The following is an 18,546-nucleotide window of genomic DNA, read 5'->3' on the forward strand; positions in this document are numbered from 1 at the left end:
TCCCTCCCTCTCTCTCTCTCTCTCTTTCTCTCTCTCTCTCTCTCTCTGCCTCTACTACCCTCCCGGCTCCCCTCCCCATGCCCTGAATAAACTCTATTCTATGCTATACCTGTGTGTAACTGGTCCCTTAGGGGGAAGAGATGCCTCTGCATGGGCCCACTGAGACATCCCCTTCCCCCTACCTCTCCACACACCCACAGAACATCACCAAGACTACATAGATTCTATCTCTTGCTTCTGTAATTTTCTTTTAATCCACTTGGCCTTATTTTCAGTCTGGTCCAAGTGTATTTGGAACTTTCTATTTACAAAGAAACTGCAGACCCTGCCATCAAATCTTTCTGTCTTAAGTTTGAATTTTTATTTTTGTTTCTTTGAGGGCTTGAGAAGCTGGCTGCCATTGTAGACTCAGCACTGCATATTTCCGAGTGAATGCTCCTTGGTTCTCTTTCCCTTCCTATTCCTTATGAGAGATTCATAGTGGCACAGTAAACTGTAATTACAAATAAAAAGAAAATGCTTTGTTCTTGTTTGTAATTTTTTTGGGGGGGTTGTTTTGTTTTGCTTTTTGTTTTTTTGAGACAGGGTTTTTCTGTGTAGCCCTGGCTGTCCTGGAACTCACTCTGAAAACCAGGCTGGCCTTGAACTCAGAAATCCGCCTGCCTCTGCCTCCCAAGTGCTGGGATTAAAGGCGTGCACCACCACCGCCCGGCATGAAAGACTCTTGTTACTATATTTCAGCCAGCTTCTGTTTCACTGAAACAGAACTTCACGTTGTCCAGGCTGACCTGAGATTCTCAGCAGACTTCCTGCCTCAGTCTCTTAAGTGCTGTAGTTTGCAGGTGTGTAACCCCACACTTATGCCTAATTAGAGTTTAAATATTATAGCTACACATAGTTCTTAAAGTTTCTTTTTGACAGGGTAAATAAATAAGCAACTAAATCTTTTATTTGTTTGTAACAGGGTCTCTATTATGTAAGTCAGCCTCCCAATTGCTTGTACTAAAGGCCTGTCCTGCCATGCCAGGCACATCTAGGTTTTTATATGGCCCTTGCCAGATTGTGTTGTTACTCAGTGAGGAAAACACAAGATACTGAGTGTATCATGCCTTGTGCTGAGTTTCCGCAGAGTCCACTGTTACAATGGAAATGTTGTTTAAATTTTGTTCTCTGTTCTGCTGTAGTGTCTGTAAGATAACTACTATTTCTTACATTGTTGGATTTTTTTGGGGGGGGTGTTGTTTTGTTTTTGTTTTTCCTATCAAAATCTATGGTTTCAGCAGAGCATATAGGAAGCAGTGGTTAGGTAGAAGAAGAAGAACATAGATTCTTTCCCATTTGGGCCACTGTTAATGTTTTGTTTTATTCATAAGCTGCTGCTTTTATTCACCATTTTCTTGAGCTGGAGACATAGCTTAGAAGTAAAGCACTTGCATATTCTATGCAAGTCCTGACTTAAGTCCCAAGTACCACCTCCAAAAAAATCAGAACCATTTTTTTCATATGTTAAATATTCTTTTAATTTGGAGGAGGGATGGTGCCTTAGTCAGGATTACTACTGATGTGATAAAACACCATGACCAAAAGCAACTTGGGGAGGAGAGAGTCTCTTTGACTTATAGTTCCACATCACTGTTCATCATTGAAAGAAGTCAGAACTAGAACTCAAGCTGGGCAGGGACCTGAAAGCAGGAACTGAAAAGGCTATGATGGAGTGCTGTTTACTGGCTTCTTCCCATGGCTTCCTAACCTGCTTTCTTACAGAACCAAGAACCATCAGCCCAGGGTTGGCCTTACCCACGATACATTATTAGGCCCTCCTCCATCAATCACCAATCAAGAAAATGCCCTACAGCAGTGTTTTTCAACATCTTAATGTTGTGACCCTTTAATACATTTTCTCACGTGGTGACCACCCCAGCCATAAATTTTTTATTGCTACTTTATAATTTTGCTACTGTTATGAATTGTACTGTAAATATCTATGTTTTCCAATGGTTTTAGAGTAAAACCAAATGACACTATGAAAATGGTTTTAGAGTAAAATCAAATGACCCTATGAAAAGGTCATTTGATTGCTTCCCTGTAGGCTTGCCTACAGCCTGATCTTATGGAGGCTTTTTGTCAATTGAGGCTCCTTCCTCTCTAATGACTCAAGCTTTGTGTCAGTTGACATAAATAAAAACTAGCTAGCACAGAAAATTGAGGTCCTTCAAATGCTAGGATGACAAATCACAACTTGAAATACTTTTAATGAACATCGTAGTGTCTCATCATGGCCTTAAGTAACTTATCTTCACTCTAGTCACAGCACCTGAAGCTCTAAAATCCCAGTGACCAGCCAGATGTGCAGGTACCATTTTGCTCCCCTGAACCTCATCTTATTGACACTTGCAATGAGGAGTGAACTAGGCAGACATCTGATATTTGTACATCCAGGCTGGTAGAATAAGCCAGTTCAGGGCACTCTGCCTTGTTATTATGTGTTGGAAAAGAATACAGTCACGTCTTAGGTATGAGATGGTACCTGATGGCCTCATGAGTAACTGTTGGTTATTTGTACCATCTGGCCTGCCTTTCCTTGGATCTCAATGTTCAGGTCTGCAGTTCCCAGCAGCTTAGAACAGATACATATTAGCCTGTAGGCAAGTATAATTGTGAATTTATTTATTTATTTATTTATTTTGTTTTGTTTTTCGAGACAGGGTTTCTCTGTGTAGCCCTGGCTGTCCTGGAACTCACTCTGTAGACCAATCTGGGCTCGAACTCAGAAATCTGCCTGCCTCTGCCTCCCAAGAGCTGGGATTAAAGGCATGTGCCATCACTGTGCAGCCTAATTGTGAATTTAATCACACAATTCTTGCTAGGTGTGGAAATATACCTGTCATCTATCCAAGCACCTGGGAAGTAGAGGCAAGAGGATCACAAGTTAAGTCACCCTTTATTATGTACTGAGTTTAAGGTCAGCCCAGAAAGTCACAAACACAAAAGTAGTTTCTTTACAGCCTTATTTATGCAGAGTTAAAACTGCATATGTGCCTATCAGCAGTTTGTATGCTCCTATGCACTAGGGTGGGAAGAAAACACTGCATTACTTGGGCAGGGAGTCATAGGACATAGTAACAGAGAAAACGAGGAAGGCACAGAATAGTGGCCATGATATGCTGATACAAAATAAGAAAACTTACTTTACTCTTTGCATTAAATGCCAGTGGACATATCTAAGGGGATCTGGGTATCTCCAACATAAAGACGAAGGGTTCAGTGTTGTACAACAGAAGTAACCAACATGAAGCTAGAAGGACGACTTGGCAGAGGACCTGGGGTCAGTTCCCAGCACTCACGTGGCAACTGTCCAACCATATTTTAACTACAATTTCAGAGGATCCAATTCCCTTTCTGGCATCTGAGGATTTCACACATATAAAATAAAAAATGAATCTCTAAAAACAATAATAACCAGCATTCACTATCAATCTTTAAATAGCATTCATTGGCACCATCCTGTCTACATACTCAGTAGGACAGACAAGGTACTCCTAGAAACAAGCTACATGTTGTTGACTCATCTGATGTTCCTGTCCATAACATGATTATATGGGGAAAATGTTAGACACCAACAGGTTTGCTCAGCTTTTATGTTTGAAGTTTCCTTTTTTGGCAGAAAAGCAGAGATGTAACCATTTCCTCAGATATAGTTGGAGGCAAGGTAGGTGGGGGAGATTCATCCCTGTGCTAGGATTAGTCTGTGGGTCCAGCAGTCTTATCACTTCTAACCAAATGATGCTAGTAGCCACATGTGACTGGCCATTCAAAGTGTGTATCATTTAATCACCAACTGAACTTTCTAGAAAGAACTTTTCTGGTCAGCTGTTAGGTTACATCAAGAAATGATTTGTACAGAAGAGCAATAGTAAAGCCTTCAGTGTAAAAGTAATTTTTATTCACCTGATAAAATTGTTGTCTCTGAGACTTACCACTGAATATGCTTTCTCTTTCTAGTTCTTTCTGAACTCTGGCTGCCTGGTTCAACATAGCTGTTCTGTTTCAAACTCCTCTCCAAGATGACTAATTCAATCTAGCTTCTCAGCTCTCACTGAATTGCTCTGCTTAGCCTCAAACTAACCCTGGCAACTTGTTCTAATTTTCTGGCTCCTTATTCTGACTTCAGTTTCCTCTGTTGACCTCCACTCACTGCACTGACTGACTGAACTGAACTCAACTGTCTGGACAGAAGTGACTGAACTGACTTGAGCTCAACTCAGCGGCCTCTCCCTGCACTCTCTTTCTCCTATGTTGTTTTCATGAGCGTTGAGCATATCCTATTTTGTCAAATCTTTCTCTGATTTGTCACTTTGTCTGTCCCTCAATTAGACAACTTTGTTTGGAATTAAAGGTGTATGCTAAGGGCATGTCTACATTCCAGACAGAGTAGCCATGTTGTTGGAATTTTATTTCCTCTCACCCCAGAGCTGTTCCATTCACTGAGTATCAACTCTGAAGCGACAGTATACTACTCATTAATACCTGGAAGCCATCCAGTTGGTCCTTCATTCATCACACAATTTCAGACTGTTGCCAATTTAAGACAACAAAAAAATAAAATAAAACTTTAGTGGGGCTGGGGAGATGCCTTAGAACCTGCCACAAAGACTGATGACCTGAATATAGGTCCCACATAGTTGAAAGTAACTCCTGCAAGTAACTTCTGACCTCCATAGGCGCTCGTAGTGTGTGTGCATGCACAAATACATTAAATTTAATGTAATTTAATTTTTTTATTTTTTATTTTTATTTTTTCCAGACAAGGTTTCTCTGTATAGCCCTGGCTGTCCTGGAACTCACTCTGTAGACCAGGCTGGCCTCAAACTCAGAAATCCACCTGCCTCTGCCTCCCAAGTGCTGGGATTGAAGGCGTGCGCCACCACCACCCGGCTTCTGTCATATTTTTTATGTGTGTTGTTGACACATCTACATGGCTTCTAAATTCACTATTCATACTGAAGTACATTTGAAGTGTCTCACTGACCCTTGCTCTCTCCTCTCTCTTGAATGTGTGTTCTTGTGTTCGTTCTCTCTCTCTCTCTCTCTCTCTCTCCTCCATCCCCCTCTCTTTTGAGATGGGGATCTTACTCTGTAATACTTCCTGGCCGCAAACTCTCAATCTAGTCCTAGTCCTGTCTCAGCTTCCTGAGTACTTTGATACGAGGTGGGTATCGGGCTGGAGAGATGACTCACTCACTATTAAGAGTCACGGTTGCCCTTACTTAATACCACATGGTGCCTCACAGCTGGCTGTAACTACAGTTCCAGTGATCGGATGTTCTTTTCTGACCTCCTTAGGCCCCAGCCACACATGTGGTTCACATACACATAAAACAAAAATAAATGACTTTTTTTTTTTTAAGGGAGTGAGTAGCTATGGGTAGTCGCACATGCCTTTAATACCAGGCAGGCAGATCTATGAGTTTGAGGCTGAAAATCTGTGAGTTTGATGCTAGCCTGGTCTACAAAGAGAGTTCTAAAACAGCCCGGGCCGTTAAACAGAGAAACACTGTCTTGAAAAGCCAAAGGGGGAGGGGAGGGGGTGCAATAGTACATGCAGCTTGTCATTTCCATTTTACTGTAATCACATTGTTTAATTCATCATCGTTTTGCTATAACTTGGAACTGAGTCCTTTGTGTTATTAAAAAAAAAAAATGGGGCTGGAGACAAGGCTCAGAGGTTAATGGCAGAGAACCCTGATTTAATTTCCAGCACCCACATGGCAGTTCAGAACTGTCTGTAACTCTACTTCCAGGGGACCCAACACCTTCACACAGACATACATGCAAGCAGAACACCAATTCAAAAGTGTGTGTGTGTGTGTGTGTGTGTGTGTGTCTGTCTGTCTGTCTGTCTGTCTGTCTGTCTCTGTCTGGGGAGGTTGCTCACCAGGTAAAAGCACCACGCCTGACACCCCAAGTTCAGTACCCCAACATAGGTTGTAAAAGTAAAGAACTGACTCCAAGTAGTTGTCTGCTGACTTCTGCATGTTCTCTGACGTGTATGTATCCACACACAAACGCTCACAGGTAAAACATAATTTTTAAAGATATTTAAAATCATACGAAGTTGGGCAGTGTTGGTACATGCCTTTAACCCCAGCACTCGGGAGGCACGTAGATTTCGAAGTTCAAGGTCAGCAGCTCTACAGATGGAAATACTGGATAGCCAGGGCTATACAGAGAAACCCTGTCTCAAAAACCAAAAATGCATGCATACACACACACACACACACACACACACACACACAAAAGGCAAGGGTCTGGAGAGGTGGCCTAGTGGCTAAGAGCCCATACTGCTCTTGTAGAGGACCCAAGTTCAGTTCTTAGCACCATGTCCAGTAGCTTACAACCACTTGTAACCTCAGCTCAAGTGGTAGGTAATCCAAACACCTCTGGCTACTGGGTGATACCTTCACATGCACAGACACACATACCCGTACATATATGTAATTTAAGATAAAAACTTGTTTTACAAGAAAAAATATTTTTGAGAAAAGAGCTTCCAGAGTAACTGACAAGCAAGCTCTGGTGGGCTCCAGGCTATGCCAGAGTCCTCTAACCATATCCTGTCCCCTGTCTTCTAGGAGCTGTACCCTGCGTTTTGCATTCACAATGGAGGCTCTGACCTTGAGCGGCTACCTACAGCCAGCACCTGCATGAACCTGCTGAAGCTCCCAGAGTTTTATGATGAAGCCCTGCTGCGAAGCAAGCTGCTGTATGCCATCGAGTGTGCTGCTGGCTTTGAGCTGAGCTGAGTTGAATTGAGCCCAGAGAACTTGATCTGACCCAAGGCAGCCAGCACCCACCAGACCCAAGAGAGCGCTTAGGCGGGACCCTCAGCTCTCCTCAGGCCTCCTATCTGGCTTCATCCCTCCCTTTCTGATTTTTTTTTTAGATGATTTATTGTGACACAGTCATATACATAGATGGACATTGCTTCTCACATAACCTAGCTATTGTTATGTGCTATGTGGCTGGTATAGTAATTTTGCCAAGAAGAGCACAGGTTTTAGCACTCAGTGAAATTAACCAAAGATGAAGCTTTGGCCTTGCTGACTCAGTTTATATCCCCTCCTGGGTCAGGCAACAGTATCTGCAGACAGAATCTGGGGCTGATACACAGGGCCCCAAGCCACTGCTTCTCATGTGGTTGATTGTTTACAAGCCTAATTGTAAAAACTGAAGGCATTTTTCCTGCTGCCTTTTCCCAAAGTGGTTAGGTTTGGAAAATGGATAACGCTAGTATTATTTTATTTGTGCTTTTTAAGCCATGTCCCCCAGGTGGGAACCGCATGCGTGTCTTCAGACTCCTAATGGCCTGCATTGTGAGGCTTGGACATGGCTGTGTGGGTGGCTGTGAGGTGACTGCTACCCTCATCGCTCTTTGCCTGTCTCTGCTTTATGCCTGGAACGCTTTCCAGGAGGCAGCAGAGGAGGGTCTCTATACTTCCTGAGGTACTGTGTCACCTGCAGTGAGTTGACAACTGGGGGAATGTGGGCACTGCAGCTTTTATTAAAGTCATTTGAACCAAAGTGGCGGGCTGCGTCTCTCCGTGATCCACATGCCCTCCTGGCCTGGCAGTACTGCCCATCATCTTGCGCATCTTGGGGGGACTTATCCAGACTTACCTGCTTTCTGCCACTGTTTTGATAAGAAGACAGCATCCCTGGCATCTGTCAGGGAAGAGCATCAGGCCAGGTGATTCTCACTTAGTCACTTTATCAGGGTCCAACTTGTTGCCAGTTGACCTCAGCCTCTGCAAGCAGGAAGCGGGGAAGCCTCTGAGAGGCTAGCATGCAAGCATCATCATGGAGCTGGCAAGGACTCCAGACATTGCTTCTCGTCCAAGTCCAGCATCTTTGTGCCTGGAGGCTCTTTGTGCTGTTGCGGTTAGGTGACCAGGAATTAGCAATATACTTTTAAATGTGGGAAAACTGAATGACACTTTTAAGACAATGACAATTATCAGACAAAATGTATAATTTCTTAATTTGAATAATAAAGTATTTAAATGCTATTTGTAGTCTTGATACATAGGAAGAAATAGCATCCTTGATTTTGTTTTTGTTTGGGGATGTTTATATTGAATGTCCTACATCTTTTTATTAGTTAATTTGTGTATTAGTATTTTAGAATTGAAGTATCTGAGACTGGAGATAAATTGGCAGTTTGTGTTTTTTTTCTGTTGGCTCTTCTGAGCTTATTTATTTGTACGTCCTAATGGGTGAATATTTACATTAAATCTTTTCTCCAAGATTGTGTTGGAGTGCTGCCCCAGGTCACTGGTCAGTTGTGTTCTGCTATAGTAGACTTACTTTTCTAGGTCACATATCTGCAATATAGGAAGCCACACAGCCTGTGGTTCCTTGAATTCAGCCATTTGGGATCAATATCATCCCTGGAATACCCACCAGGAGTAAGGTGCTCAAGTGCTAACTCTCAATGGGTCTTATATTAAATTACTGAGAAAAAATAAATCTTCCTGAAGGAAGATTCTCATTTCCTCATTGTTTTAGGTGCCTTTATGTTTGGTCCTATTTTGCTTACTTTGGGTGACTTTTTTCTGAGACTTTGGGCTGGTGGTTGGTTATTACAGGTGTCTTTCATGGGCTGTTACGTGCTTAGAGAGCTTTGCTTTGGTGTCTGTAGGCTCACCGTGTAAAGTGTTCTCTGACTACATCATAAGCACCAGATATATACTGTCACTAAGTGGACACAGCTTGTATGGAGGTACCCAGTGTGGGCTAAGCTGCTGGTACCTTGTGTTCATGCTCAGGAGTGCTTGTGGTAAAGTTTGCTGAAAACAGCATAAGCTTAAAACTTTATAATTACTCAAATGGAAATTAAGAGCCCACTGCTCTTTCACTATACCCAGACAACACAACGGGAAACAAACTGTCATCACAGTGTATTATAGTGTCAGTGCCTTTAGGGCAGACTTACCCCCACCCACTCCAAGGGCCACAGGCCTCCCAAAAGAAGATCCCATACTCCCCAGACAACACTGCACTGGAACAGGCCCAGCTGGTCTTAAGTTCTGGTATTGGATAGTGACCTAAACAGACTGGGGCCCCAGAGGTCTAGTGCAGAACTTCACCAAACACATGGAAGTCTCTGTTCCAGAAACATGAGGGTTGAATGACGTTAGGCATGGGCATACTTGAACTGAGTATACTTCACAGGTTCCACACTTTCTACAGACTGCACATACTAAGTCTATGAATGTAGGCTCTAAATGTCTTTTTGATAGGTTTAGCAGTTGTCACATTTCAAACTTACTGTACTACTGTGACACTGTAATGGTGGTTTGTGATCAACAGCCTCTTACTCCTATAAAAAATTGTTTTGGGCTAGGCCAGTGGTGACACACCCTCAGTCTCAACACTTGGGAGGCAGAGGCAGCTGGATCTCTGACTTCAAGGCCAGCCTGGTCTATAGACAGTTTCCAAGACAGCCAGGGCTACACAGAGAAACCCTGTCTCAAGAAAAAAAAAGAAAAAAGGCACCAGAGACTGAACCCAGATAGGATAGTGACCTTGACTATAAAAATCATGTTCTGACTACTAAAAGTGGTAACCATGTCCCCCTCGTTAAGTGTCTATTCCCATAAATACAACAATACTGATGTCAGGCTGGTTAATAACTATACAGTGGTTTCTGCTATGAAGCAAAAGAGTTGTTTACCTCTTACTTTCAAGCAAGAGCTAGAGGTAGGTCACAGTGGATGAGCACTTGTCTCAAGAGTGAGAGCCTGAGTTTGTATCTCATCATCTTAAAAACACCAAAAACTGAAAAGATTTGGTCTAGTGGAGACATGTAAGAGCAAATGCTACAAGTCCTAGGCCATTCTGAACCGTGCAGTATCAATCAGTCTAGCTAGGGCTACCTACTGGGACCATGTCTCAAGAAAGAAAATTCAGGCTGAAAGCAAGACCTGTGCTACAGTAGAAGGAAAAAAAACCTCTTGAACTGAAGTGTTGCCGTGGTGTGTGCAAGTTAAGAGAAGGCAGCAAGGCCTTGCTATTGAGAAAGTCTTAACATCTGTGTGGATCACACCAGCCACATTCTGGCCAGAGGAATAGCTAGGCCTAAGGAATGAAGTCGGTAGAGGGGGAAAACAAAACAAAAAACCCAGCACAAAGGAAAATAGATACTTCATTCCGGAGCCATTTTGAGTGACCATAGCCCAGGAACACAGATTCAGGTTGCCTCAAATTCAATGTTCTAATTGTAGAAACAGTTTCATGAGATATTATAGTTTTACAGAATAAAGTTAAAAGTCAAGGCAACTTTAAAATACATTTATGGGTACATCAAAGAGGCAAGATGGAGGAAGCTTTTCTATAGGCCCAAGATGCTATATGATGACATTCTTAACTTTGGGGTTGGTGGAAGATAGTGGTCTGCAAAGGTAGTAGATTTCAAGGGCTTTTATCCGTCAAGATACTAGTTCACATAGGTGGGCAAGGAATGGTTGTCCTGGAGAGCTACAACTAGCCTCTGGAGCTGCACCATTCCAGTCTCCGGTATTTCACGGAAAGCTTGGCAGCATGTAAAGTCTCAAGCTAGTGGTCGGTCATTCGGGCTAAAGGAATGAAGTGCCTCCTGTGGTTGGTTGTTTTTGTTTTGTTTTTGAAATAAAATCCCATGACATAGTCTAGGCTGGTCTGAAACTTCCTAGAGAGACCAGGGGAAAACCTCAGATCCACTTGCCTCTGCCTCCAGAGAACTGGGATGATAGGTGAAACAATGAAACTTCTTTTCTAGAAGTTGTAACCATGAACACCAGTTGTAGTGGCTGTGCTAAACAACAGGGTTCTGTTACGTTCTTTTATTGGCACGCACAATGTGAAATATTGAGTTTCATGACGTTTTTACATGTATATTGTGTATTTCAACTATATGACATGTTTACACATTTATCCCCTGTGACTGTACTCTCTCTCACACTACCTTTTTGTCCCTTTATCCCTCCAACTTTTACACTCACCACATGAGGACATGCAGGTATTTCTCATCCTGAATCTGGCAACCTTGAATTCTTCCCATTCACATGGAAACGTTGTGACTTTATTCTTTATAGCTGACTAATACCCTGCTCTGTATACACAGCTGTCCGTCTGTTGGTGTAGTCCTAGGCTACTGAGAACAGTGCTGCTGGGCATGCAGGCACCTCGGCTATGTGCTGGAGTGATTCCTTTAGATACATGTCTAGGATGCCATAGCTGGCTTGTAGTCGTTGTACATTTGGTCTTTTGAGGAACCTTTGTAGTAATTTTCATTTCTTACCAGAAGTCCCACATATTCAACATGTTTGGTTTTTTTGGTGGTAGCCATTGTGACTTAGCTAAGATGGAATGAAGTATCAGTGAGCTCTTGTTTGCATTTCCCTGTGGTGCAGGCTTGAAGTCTTGCATTTATGCATACTTGTGTTTCTCCTTTTGAGAGCTGTCTGTTCATTTATTCTGTTGTTCGTTGGGTGTTTATGGTGTTTATGGGTTCTAGGTATTAATTCCCAGTCATATGTGTAAGTGGCAAAGATTTTGTCACGTTCTGTATGGTATCTTTTCACTCTGCTGATTGTTTCCTCTGCTGTAGAGGTTTTTAACTTTATGTAATCCCATTTGTTGATTTTTGCAATTATTTGTCCCTTTGAAAAGTTCTTTCTTTTCTTTCTTTTTTTAACACAGGACCTCTTGATGTAGCCTTGGTTACACAGAGATCCTTCTGCCTCTCTCTCTGCCTATCTCTCTCTGCCTCTCTGCCTCTGCCTCTGCCTCCCCATTGTTAGAATTAAAGACTTGCCACACCATTCCAGGTTTGCTTCTGCCTATTATCTTGAAGCATTTTCCACAAAGATTTTCAGAGTTGCAAGAATTAGGTTAAAGCCAGTCCATTTTTAATTTATTTGTGTACAGGGGTGAGAATTGTGAATATAAGTTTTATTCTTCTACATGTGGACACTCAGCTTTCCCACCACCATTTGTTGAAAATGCTCTTTTTTTCATTTTTTTTTCTTTTTGTTTTTGTTATTTTTTTTTTTTTTTGTTTTTGTTTTTCTAGGTAGGGTTTTTCTGTATAGCCTTGACTCTCCTGGAACTTACCAGTTGTAGACCAGGCTGGCCTTGAACTCAGAGATCTACCTGCCTCTGCCTCCTGACTGCTGGCATTAAAGGTGTGCACCATCGCCACTGCCACCCAGCTGAAGATGCTTCCCTTTCATCATTTTGCTTTTATCGTTTATGCTTTTGATGCTGTTGTCAGAAATAGGTGGTTGTAGTTGTGTGGATATATCCCCAGGTTTTCTATTCTGTTTCATTGATCTATGTTTCTGCTTTTGGAGGATGTTTTTGTGGTTGTTTGCTTTTTTTTTTTTTTTAACGTATATGGATCTTTTGACTTTCTGTATTCCCTTATAATCTGTGCATTTAGTGCCCATGAAGGCCAGAGAGGGTGTTGGAGCTCTGGAAACTGGAGTGATAACAGTTGTTAGCCACCATGTGGGTACATGGAGCTTGATCTGGGTTCTCTGCAATAGCAAGAGGTGCTCTTAACAGTTGAGCCCTCTCTCTAGCATCCTGTGTTGGTGCCATCAAGGTGCTGTTTTGTTACTGTGACTGCAGTATAATCTTCAATGTGTGGTGTGTTACCTACAGCATCAAGCTCTATATTCAAGGTTGTTGTGGCAACTTTGACTCTTCTGTGCTTCCAAATCAACTTTAGGAATTTCTCCCTGTTTCTGTGAAAAGTATCACTGGAAAATTAATGGAGATTGCATAGACCACTCTTGGTGATACAGCCATTTTCACAGAACCCCTGGAATGTCTTCCTTCTTTGTATTTTCTTCTCTGTTTTAGCATTTTAAAAAATGTATTTATTTGACTTTGGTTTGATCTGTTAGAGACAGAGTTCCATCTTTGTCTCCTTCCTAATTTAAGGACTCTTTTTTTTTTTTTCCCATTGAGTATGATCTATAGGTCTTTCATACGGCCCATCGGTACAATGCAGGTTAGCCCTTCATATAGCACATTGGTAGAGTGCAGATTATAGTCTGTCATATGGCGTATTGATATAGTGCTGTCTTTCTCACATTTATTAAGTTCAGATGTGTTCTTCTATTCCTAGTTACTTCAGGGATTTTATTGTGAACCGGTGAACATTCAAAGGTGTGTTATAGGGTTAGAGAGACAGATCAGAGGATAAGAGCACTGGCTGCCCTTCTAGAGAATCCAAGTCTGATTCCCAGCAACCACGATGAATCATAACCATCTAAAGCTCAAGTTCATGGGATTCAACACCCTTGTCTGATCACCCTGGGCATCAAGCAAGCATGTGTTGCACATATATACGTGTAGGCAAAATGCACACACATATAAATAAATTTTAATGTAATTTAGTGTTAAACCAGGTATAGTGGTGTGTCTTATAATCATGACACTTGTAGTCAGAGGCAGGAAGACTAGAAGTTAAAAGCCAGCCTCAGCTACACTGTGAGTTCAAGGCCAATCTGAGCTATGAGAGATATTGTCTCCTTTATTTTTAAAGTATAGAGAGGTATAGCTCAGATGGTAGGATTCTGCCTAATTCACAAAGCCTTATGGTATCATGGTGGCATACATCTAGAAACCCACCCTAGGGAGGCAGAAGCAGGAAAACAAATTCAGGATCATCCTTGAACTTGTAGGGATCTCAGAGCTAGCCTAGGAAAGGTATATTTTCTCTTCTCCTTTTCCATCTAGGTATGTCTTTGCTGAGGTAGTTTTCTTATAGATAGCAAACAGTTGGATCTTGTTTTAAATCCATTTAGCCTGTCTGCATCTGTTTTTGGTTGGTTGGTTCCTTTGATTTGGTTTGTTTGCTTGTTTTTTGTTTTTTTAAGACAGGGTTTCTCTGTATAGTCCTGGCTGTCCTGGAACTCACTCACTAGACCAGCCTGGCCTCAAATTAATAGATCTGCATACCTCTGCCTCCTGGGTGCCAGGATTAAAGGCATGTGCCACCACTCCATCTTTTAATTGGAGAGTTAATGCTTAGAGAGTTAGACTTTGGGTTATTGTTGAGAAGTAAGTACTAACTTCTGCCTCCTTCATCTTAGGGATTTGCTGGTTTAGTGAGTAAAAAAAAATGTTTAATTCTTTTTTAAATAATATATTTTATCTAGTGTGCATTGATGTTTTTCCTACATGTGTGTCTGTGTGAGGATGTTGGATCATGGAATTAAAAATAGTTGTAGCTGCCATGTGGGTACTGGGAATTGAACCCAGGTTTTCTGGAAAACCAGTCAGTGCTCTTAACTGCTGTGCCATCTCTTGTACCCAAAAAAAATGTTTGATTCTTCTCTATTTTCTTTCTTTTTTTTTTTTTTTTTTTTTTTTTGGTTTGGTTTTTCGAGACAGGGTTTCTCTGTGTAGCTCTGGCTGTCCTGGAACTCACTCTGTAGACCAGGCTGGCCTCGAACTCAGAAATCCGCCTGCCTCTGCCTCCTGAGTGCTGGGATTAAAGGTGTGTGCCACCACTGCCTGGCATATGTGTAGCCCGGGCTGGCCTCGAACTCGTGATCCTCCTGCCTCTGCCTCCTTCAGCAAATCCTACCGGTGTGCGCCGCCACCACCACCACCACTGGTGCTTTCATTTATTATCAAAGAAGGTAACTGTGGTTTGCTTCAGCTTCAAATTCAAGCCCACGTTCCCCTGCTTACAGGGTCTGTCTCTGTCTCTCTGTCTCTCTCTCCCTCTGTTCCTCCTTCCCCCCTCTTTCCTTTTCTGTTTTTTTTTTGTTTTTTTTTTTTTTTTGAGATAAGGTTCTGTCTATGTAGCCTTGTCTGTCCTGGAACTCACTCTATAGACCAGGTGTGATGGTTTGTATGTGCTTGGGCCAGGGAGTAGCACTATCCTAATAGGGAGGTGTGGCCTTGTTGAAGTAGGTGTGTCACTGTGGGCATGGGCTTTAATACACTAGTCCTAGCTGTCTGGAAGTAAGCATTCTGCTAGCAACCATCAGATGATGATGTAGAACTCTTAGCTCCTCCTGCACCATGCTTGCCTGGATGCTGCCATGTTCCCACCTTGATGACAATGGACTGAACCTCTGAACTTGTAAACCAGCCCCAATTAAATGTCCTTATAAGTGTTGCCTTGGTCATGGTGTCTGTTCACAGCAGTGAAACACTACCCAGGTTAGCCTCAAACGCAGATCCAACTGCCTCTCCCTCCCCAGGGCTAGGATTAAGGGCACACACCGCCACCACCCCTCTAAACTAATTCATATTGGAAGGTGGATGCCACTTAAGACTTCAATGGTTGGAGTGGCTTTCTGACTTGTAAGGGCAGGCTGACTTATGAGGACCAACTGCTACTGGAGACTGCAGAGTAAGGTGAGTAATCATTTGCCACTCTGAAATCCCAACAGCCATATCGTTTCCTGTCTGTGTATGTAGTGACCATGCTGCAGCCCATCGAGCAAGGAGAGATTTAGATTTTTAAGTCTTATTGAAATCCTGCTAGGCGATAGTGGCACACACCTTTAATCCCAGCACTCAAAGGCAGAGGTAAACTCTCTTGATGTGGCCCTGAAAATGTGAATCGCCACTGTCTTAGAAAATCATCATAGCACATAAACTTAGTTGAGAAGCACCAGCAGAGTGGCGATAGTTACTTCAGTTTTGAGAGAAATGTTCTCAGACAGCCTGGCATACCAGGGAATCCCCATGAAGGGAAGACAGACAGATGTGGCATACTCCACTGTCTTACAAAGGTAAATAATGATAGATAGATAGATAGATAGATAGATAGATAGATAGATAGATAGATAGATAGATAGACAGATAGATAGATCAATTGATCAGCCTTCCACAGCCACCACCCTGATTAGTCAGCAACAGTCATCAGCACTGACCCCCAGAAGCAGGTACAACTCAACAGGGCCAGATGGTTCTTGGCATTTTTTTCTTTGAGCACTAAAGCTGGAGTTGGGGGCAGGGGGGGGGGGGTAGGGAGGCTGTTCTTAATCTTTATTTTGTGTATGGGTGTTTTTCCTGCATGTGTGTCTATATATCACATTCATGCAGTGAGAACTGCCACTTTATGTGCACTGGGAAAGCAAAGCATTCCTATAACTCACTTTACTCAGAATTTTCACCTCACTGAAATGGTGCAGAGGCCAGCTACCTCTCTGAGGCTTGCTTTGGCTTCTGCACATGTGACAAGGTGGGGAGGTGTGATACTGTGGAAACCCTTAACTTGGAACTCTGTGTTATGAACACTTTAGAACTGCAATATACCACCACTGGAGCTTTTTTAAATATTTTATTTATATTTAAAAAAAACATCCCAGACAAATTTCCCTCCAAGTTTCTCTACTTGTTTTATTTAATTTCTGTGTATAGGTGTTTGGCCTGCATGTTATGTCTATGTTCTACAAGGTCAGAAGAAAGCATTAGATCCCCGGAAACAGAGTGACAGGTGGGTGGTTGTGAGCCATCATGTAGGTGCTAGAAATCAAACCTAGGTCTTATGGAAGAGCAGCCAGTGGTCCTAATGGCCGAGACATCTCTCCAGCCCCTTAATATTGTCTTTTTAGTTACTGTGTTTCTGCAAGTGGGTATGTACACATGAGTGTGGGTGCCTGCAGAAGCCAGAAGTGTCAGATCTGCTGGAGTTGCAGGTGGTTGTAGGCACCTTGATGTGGGCCCCTGGAGTCAAACCTGGTCCTATGGAAGAGAATTGTGTGCTCTTTACTACTGTGCATCTCTCCAGTCCCCATGCCTGTCGCTCCTAACATGCCATGACTGCAGTAGCGACCACTTTCCCACCTGTTTGTGTCTGACAGCAGGTTACAAGGCTCAAGGTGATGTCAGTATACTACAGCACCAGTAAGAGCACTGCCCTGGAAGGTAGGATGCCTCTGCTCCTTTGTCAAAACATTTTTCTCTCTCCAGTTTTGTTTCTTCTTGCTTGCCATTTTCCTTTATTTACTTTTTAATTTTTATTCACTTTACATCCTGTTCATGGACCCCCTCCTGGTCACCCTCTCCCACAATTCTTCCCCCATCCCCTCCCACCTTATCTGAGCAAGTGGGGTCCCCTTGGTATCCTCCCACTATTGCACATCCTCTCCCCTGAAGCCAGACAAGGCAGCCCACAGGAGAAAATATCCCACAGATAGCTTGTCAGGACCCACATGAAGACCAAGCCGCACATCTGCTACAGCCAAACAGCAGATGGAGCTTGGGAACTCTTACGGAAGAATAGGAGGAAGGATTGTGGCCTCTGAGGGTATAGGAAGTGTGGAACCCTAAGGCTGCACTACCGGGACCCCATGAAGGAAGCTCACAGAGGGCCATCAATGCAATTGCAAGAGGATTTTATTGGTCCCATGCATTGGGGGCTCTTGCTCACGCAGAAGAATTTGCAGTGAATGCACTCGGGCAGAAGCCTATATACAGTTTGAACAGGGCAGGTTCTTGTTAGCGATAAACTGGTCAGTTGGTGTTGGTGGGCTGTGGGGGACCCTCTAATGGGGCGCTACCTGCTGTCAGATGACTCCATATGTCTGATAACCCATGGTTTTTCTTGGGACCATGTGGCCTCACCCTTCTGGGAAGGGAGAAGGTCAGGGGGTAATTTTCCATTGACATGGACTTTACAGAAGTCCATAGGAAGACCAACAGAGCCATTTTTAAAATTAAGTAATGTAGCTGCCCAGCGGTTATGGACGAACTGCATTCACCTGAGAGGGAGGCTGGAGATGAAAAAGAGAGGAGACAAAGTTTTCTGATCTAGGTTCAAAGTTTAATATTCAGCACTAGTATATATAGGGGAAGCCCAGGGAACCTATCCTTTGTTTCAGCTGGGTTATGTAGCAAGGCAAGCTCAGTGGGCAGTCTATTCTTCTAAGTTCCTGTAGGAAGTTGTATGTGCAGCCAGGGTGGATGACTCCACCTGGGTCCTATTGCGGCAAGATCTATTGTGGTAAAACAAGATCTTTCTGGCCTGCTCAAGGTTGGGGGAGGACACAAAGCAAAAGTACATATCATATAGGTCTCAGAAGAAGTGAGAGGTGCCGAAGAGATTGCTCAGTAGTTAAAAGTGCTTGTTGCTATTGCAGAGAACCCGGGTTTGGTTCTGGGTTTGGTTCCCAGAACCTACATGATGGCTCACAATTGTCTGTAACTTTAGTTCCAGGGGATCCAGCACTCTCTTCTGACCTCCAAGGACACCATACACATAAAATATACATTTAAAAAAAGAACTGGGGGGACGGGGAAGGGCAACTTTTTTCTTTCGTTTGTTTTATTTATTTTTAATGTGTGTTGGTGTTTTGTCTGAATGTGTATCTGTATGAGGGTGTAGGATCTCGTGGAATTGGAGTATAGACAGTTATGAGCCACCATGTGGGTGCTAGGAACCAAAGCCAGGTACTTTGGAAGGGCAATGGAAGCTCTTAACCACTGAGCCATCCAACCCCCAATATTTGTTTGTGTATGTATATACATATA

At 42.9% G+C, this 18,546-nt stretch overlaps 1 protein-coding gene across 1 annotated transcript in view; it reads left to right on the forward strand.

The window, feature by feature from the left end:
* The window catches only part of Ube3c (ubiquitin protein ligase E3C), a 101,862-nt gene extending 93,554 nt beyond the window's left edge, over positions 1-8,308 (forward strand). The window contains exon 23 of the mRNA XM_028774739.1: positions 6,633-8,308. Within this exon, the coding sequence (XP_028630572.1) occupies positions 6,633-6,803 (171 nt within the window). The 3' untranslated portion in view covers positions 6,804-8,308. The remainder of the gene's footprint in view (positions 1-6,632) is intronic.
* Positions 8,309-18,546: the final 10,238 nt, after the last annotated feature.

The sequence above is a fragment of the Grammomys surdaster genome, unplaced genomic scaffold, assembly GCF_004785775.1.
Source record: "Grammomys surdaster isolate TR1022 unplaced genomic scaffold, NIH_TR_1.0 242, whole genome shotgun sequence".
In the NCBI taxonomy this organism is placed as follows: Eukaryota; Metazoa; Chordata; class Mammalia; order Rodentia; family Muridae; genus Grammomys; species Grammomys surdaster.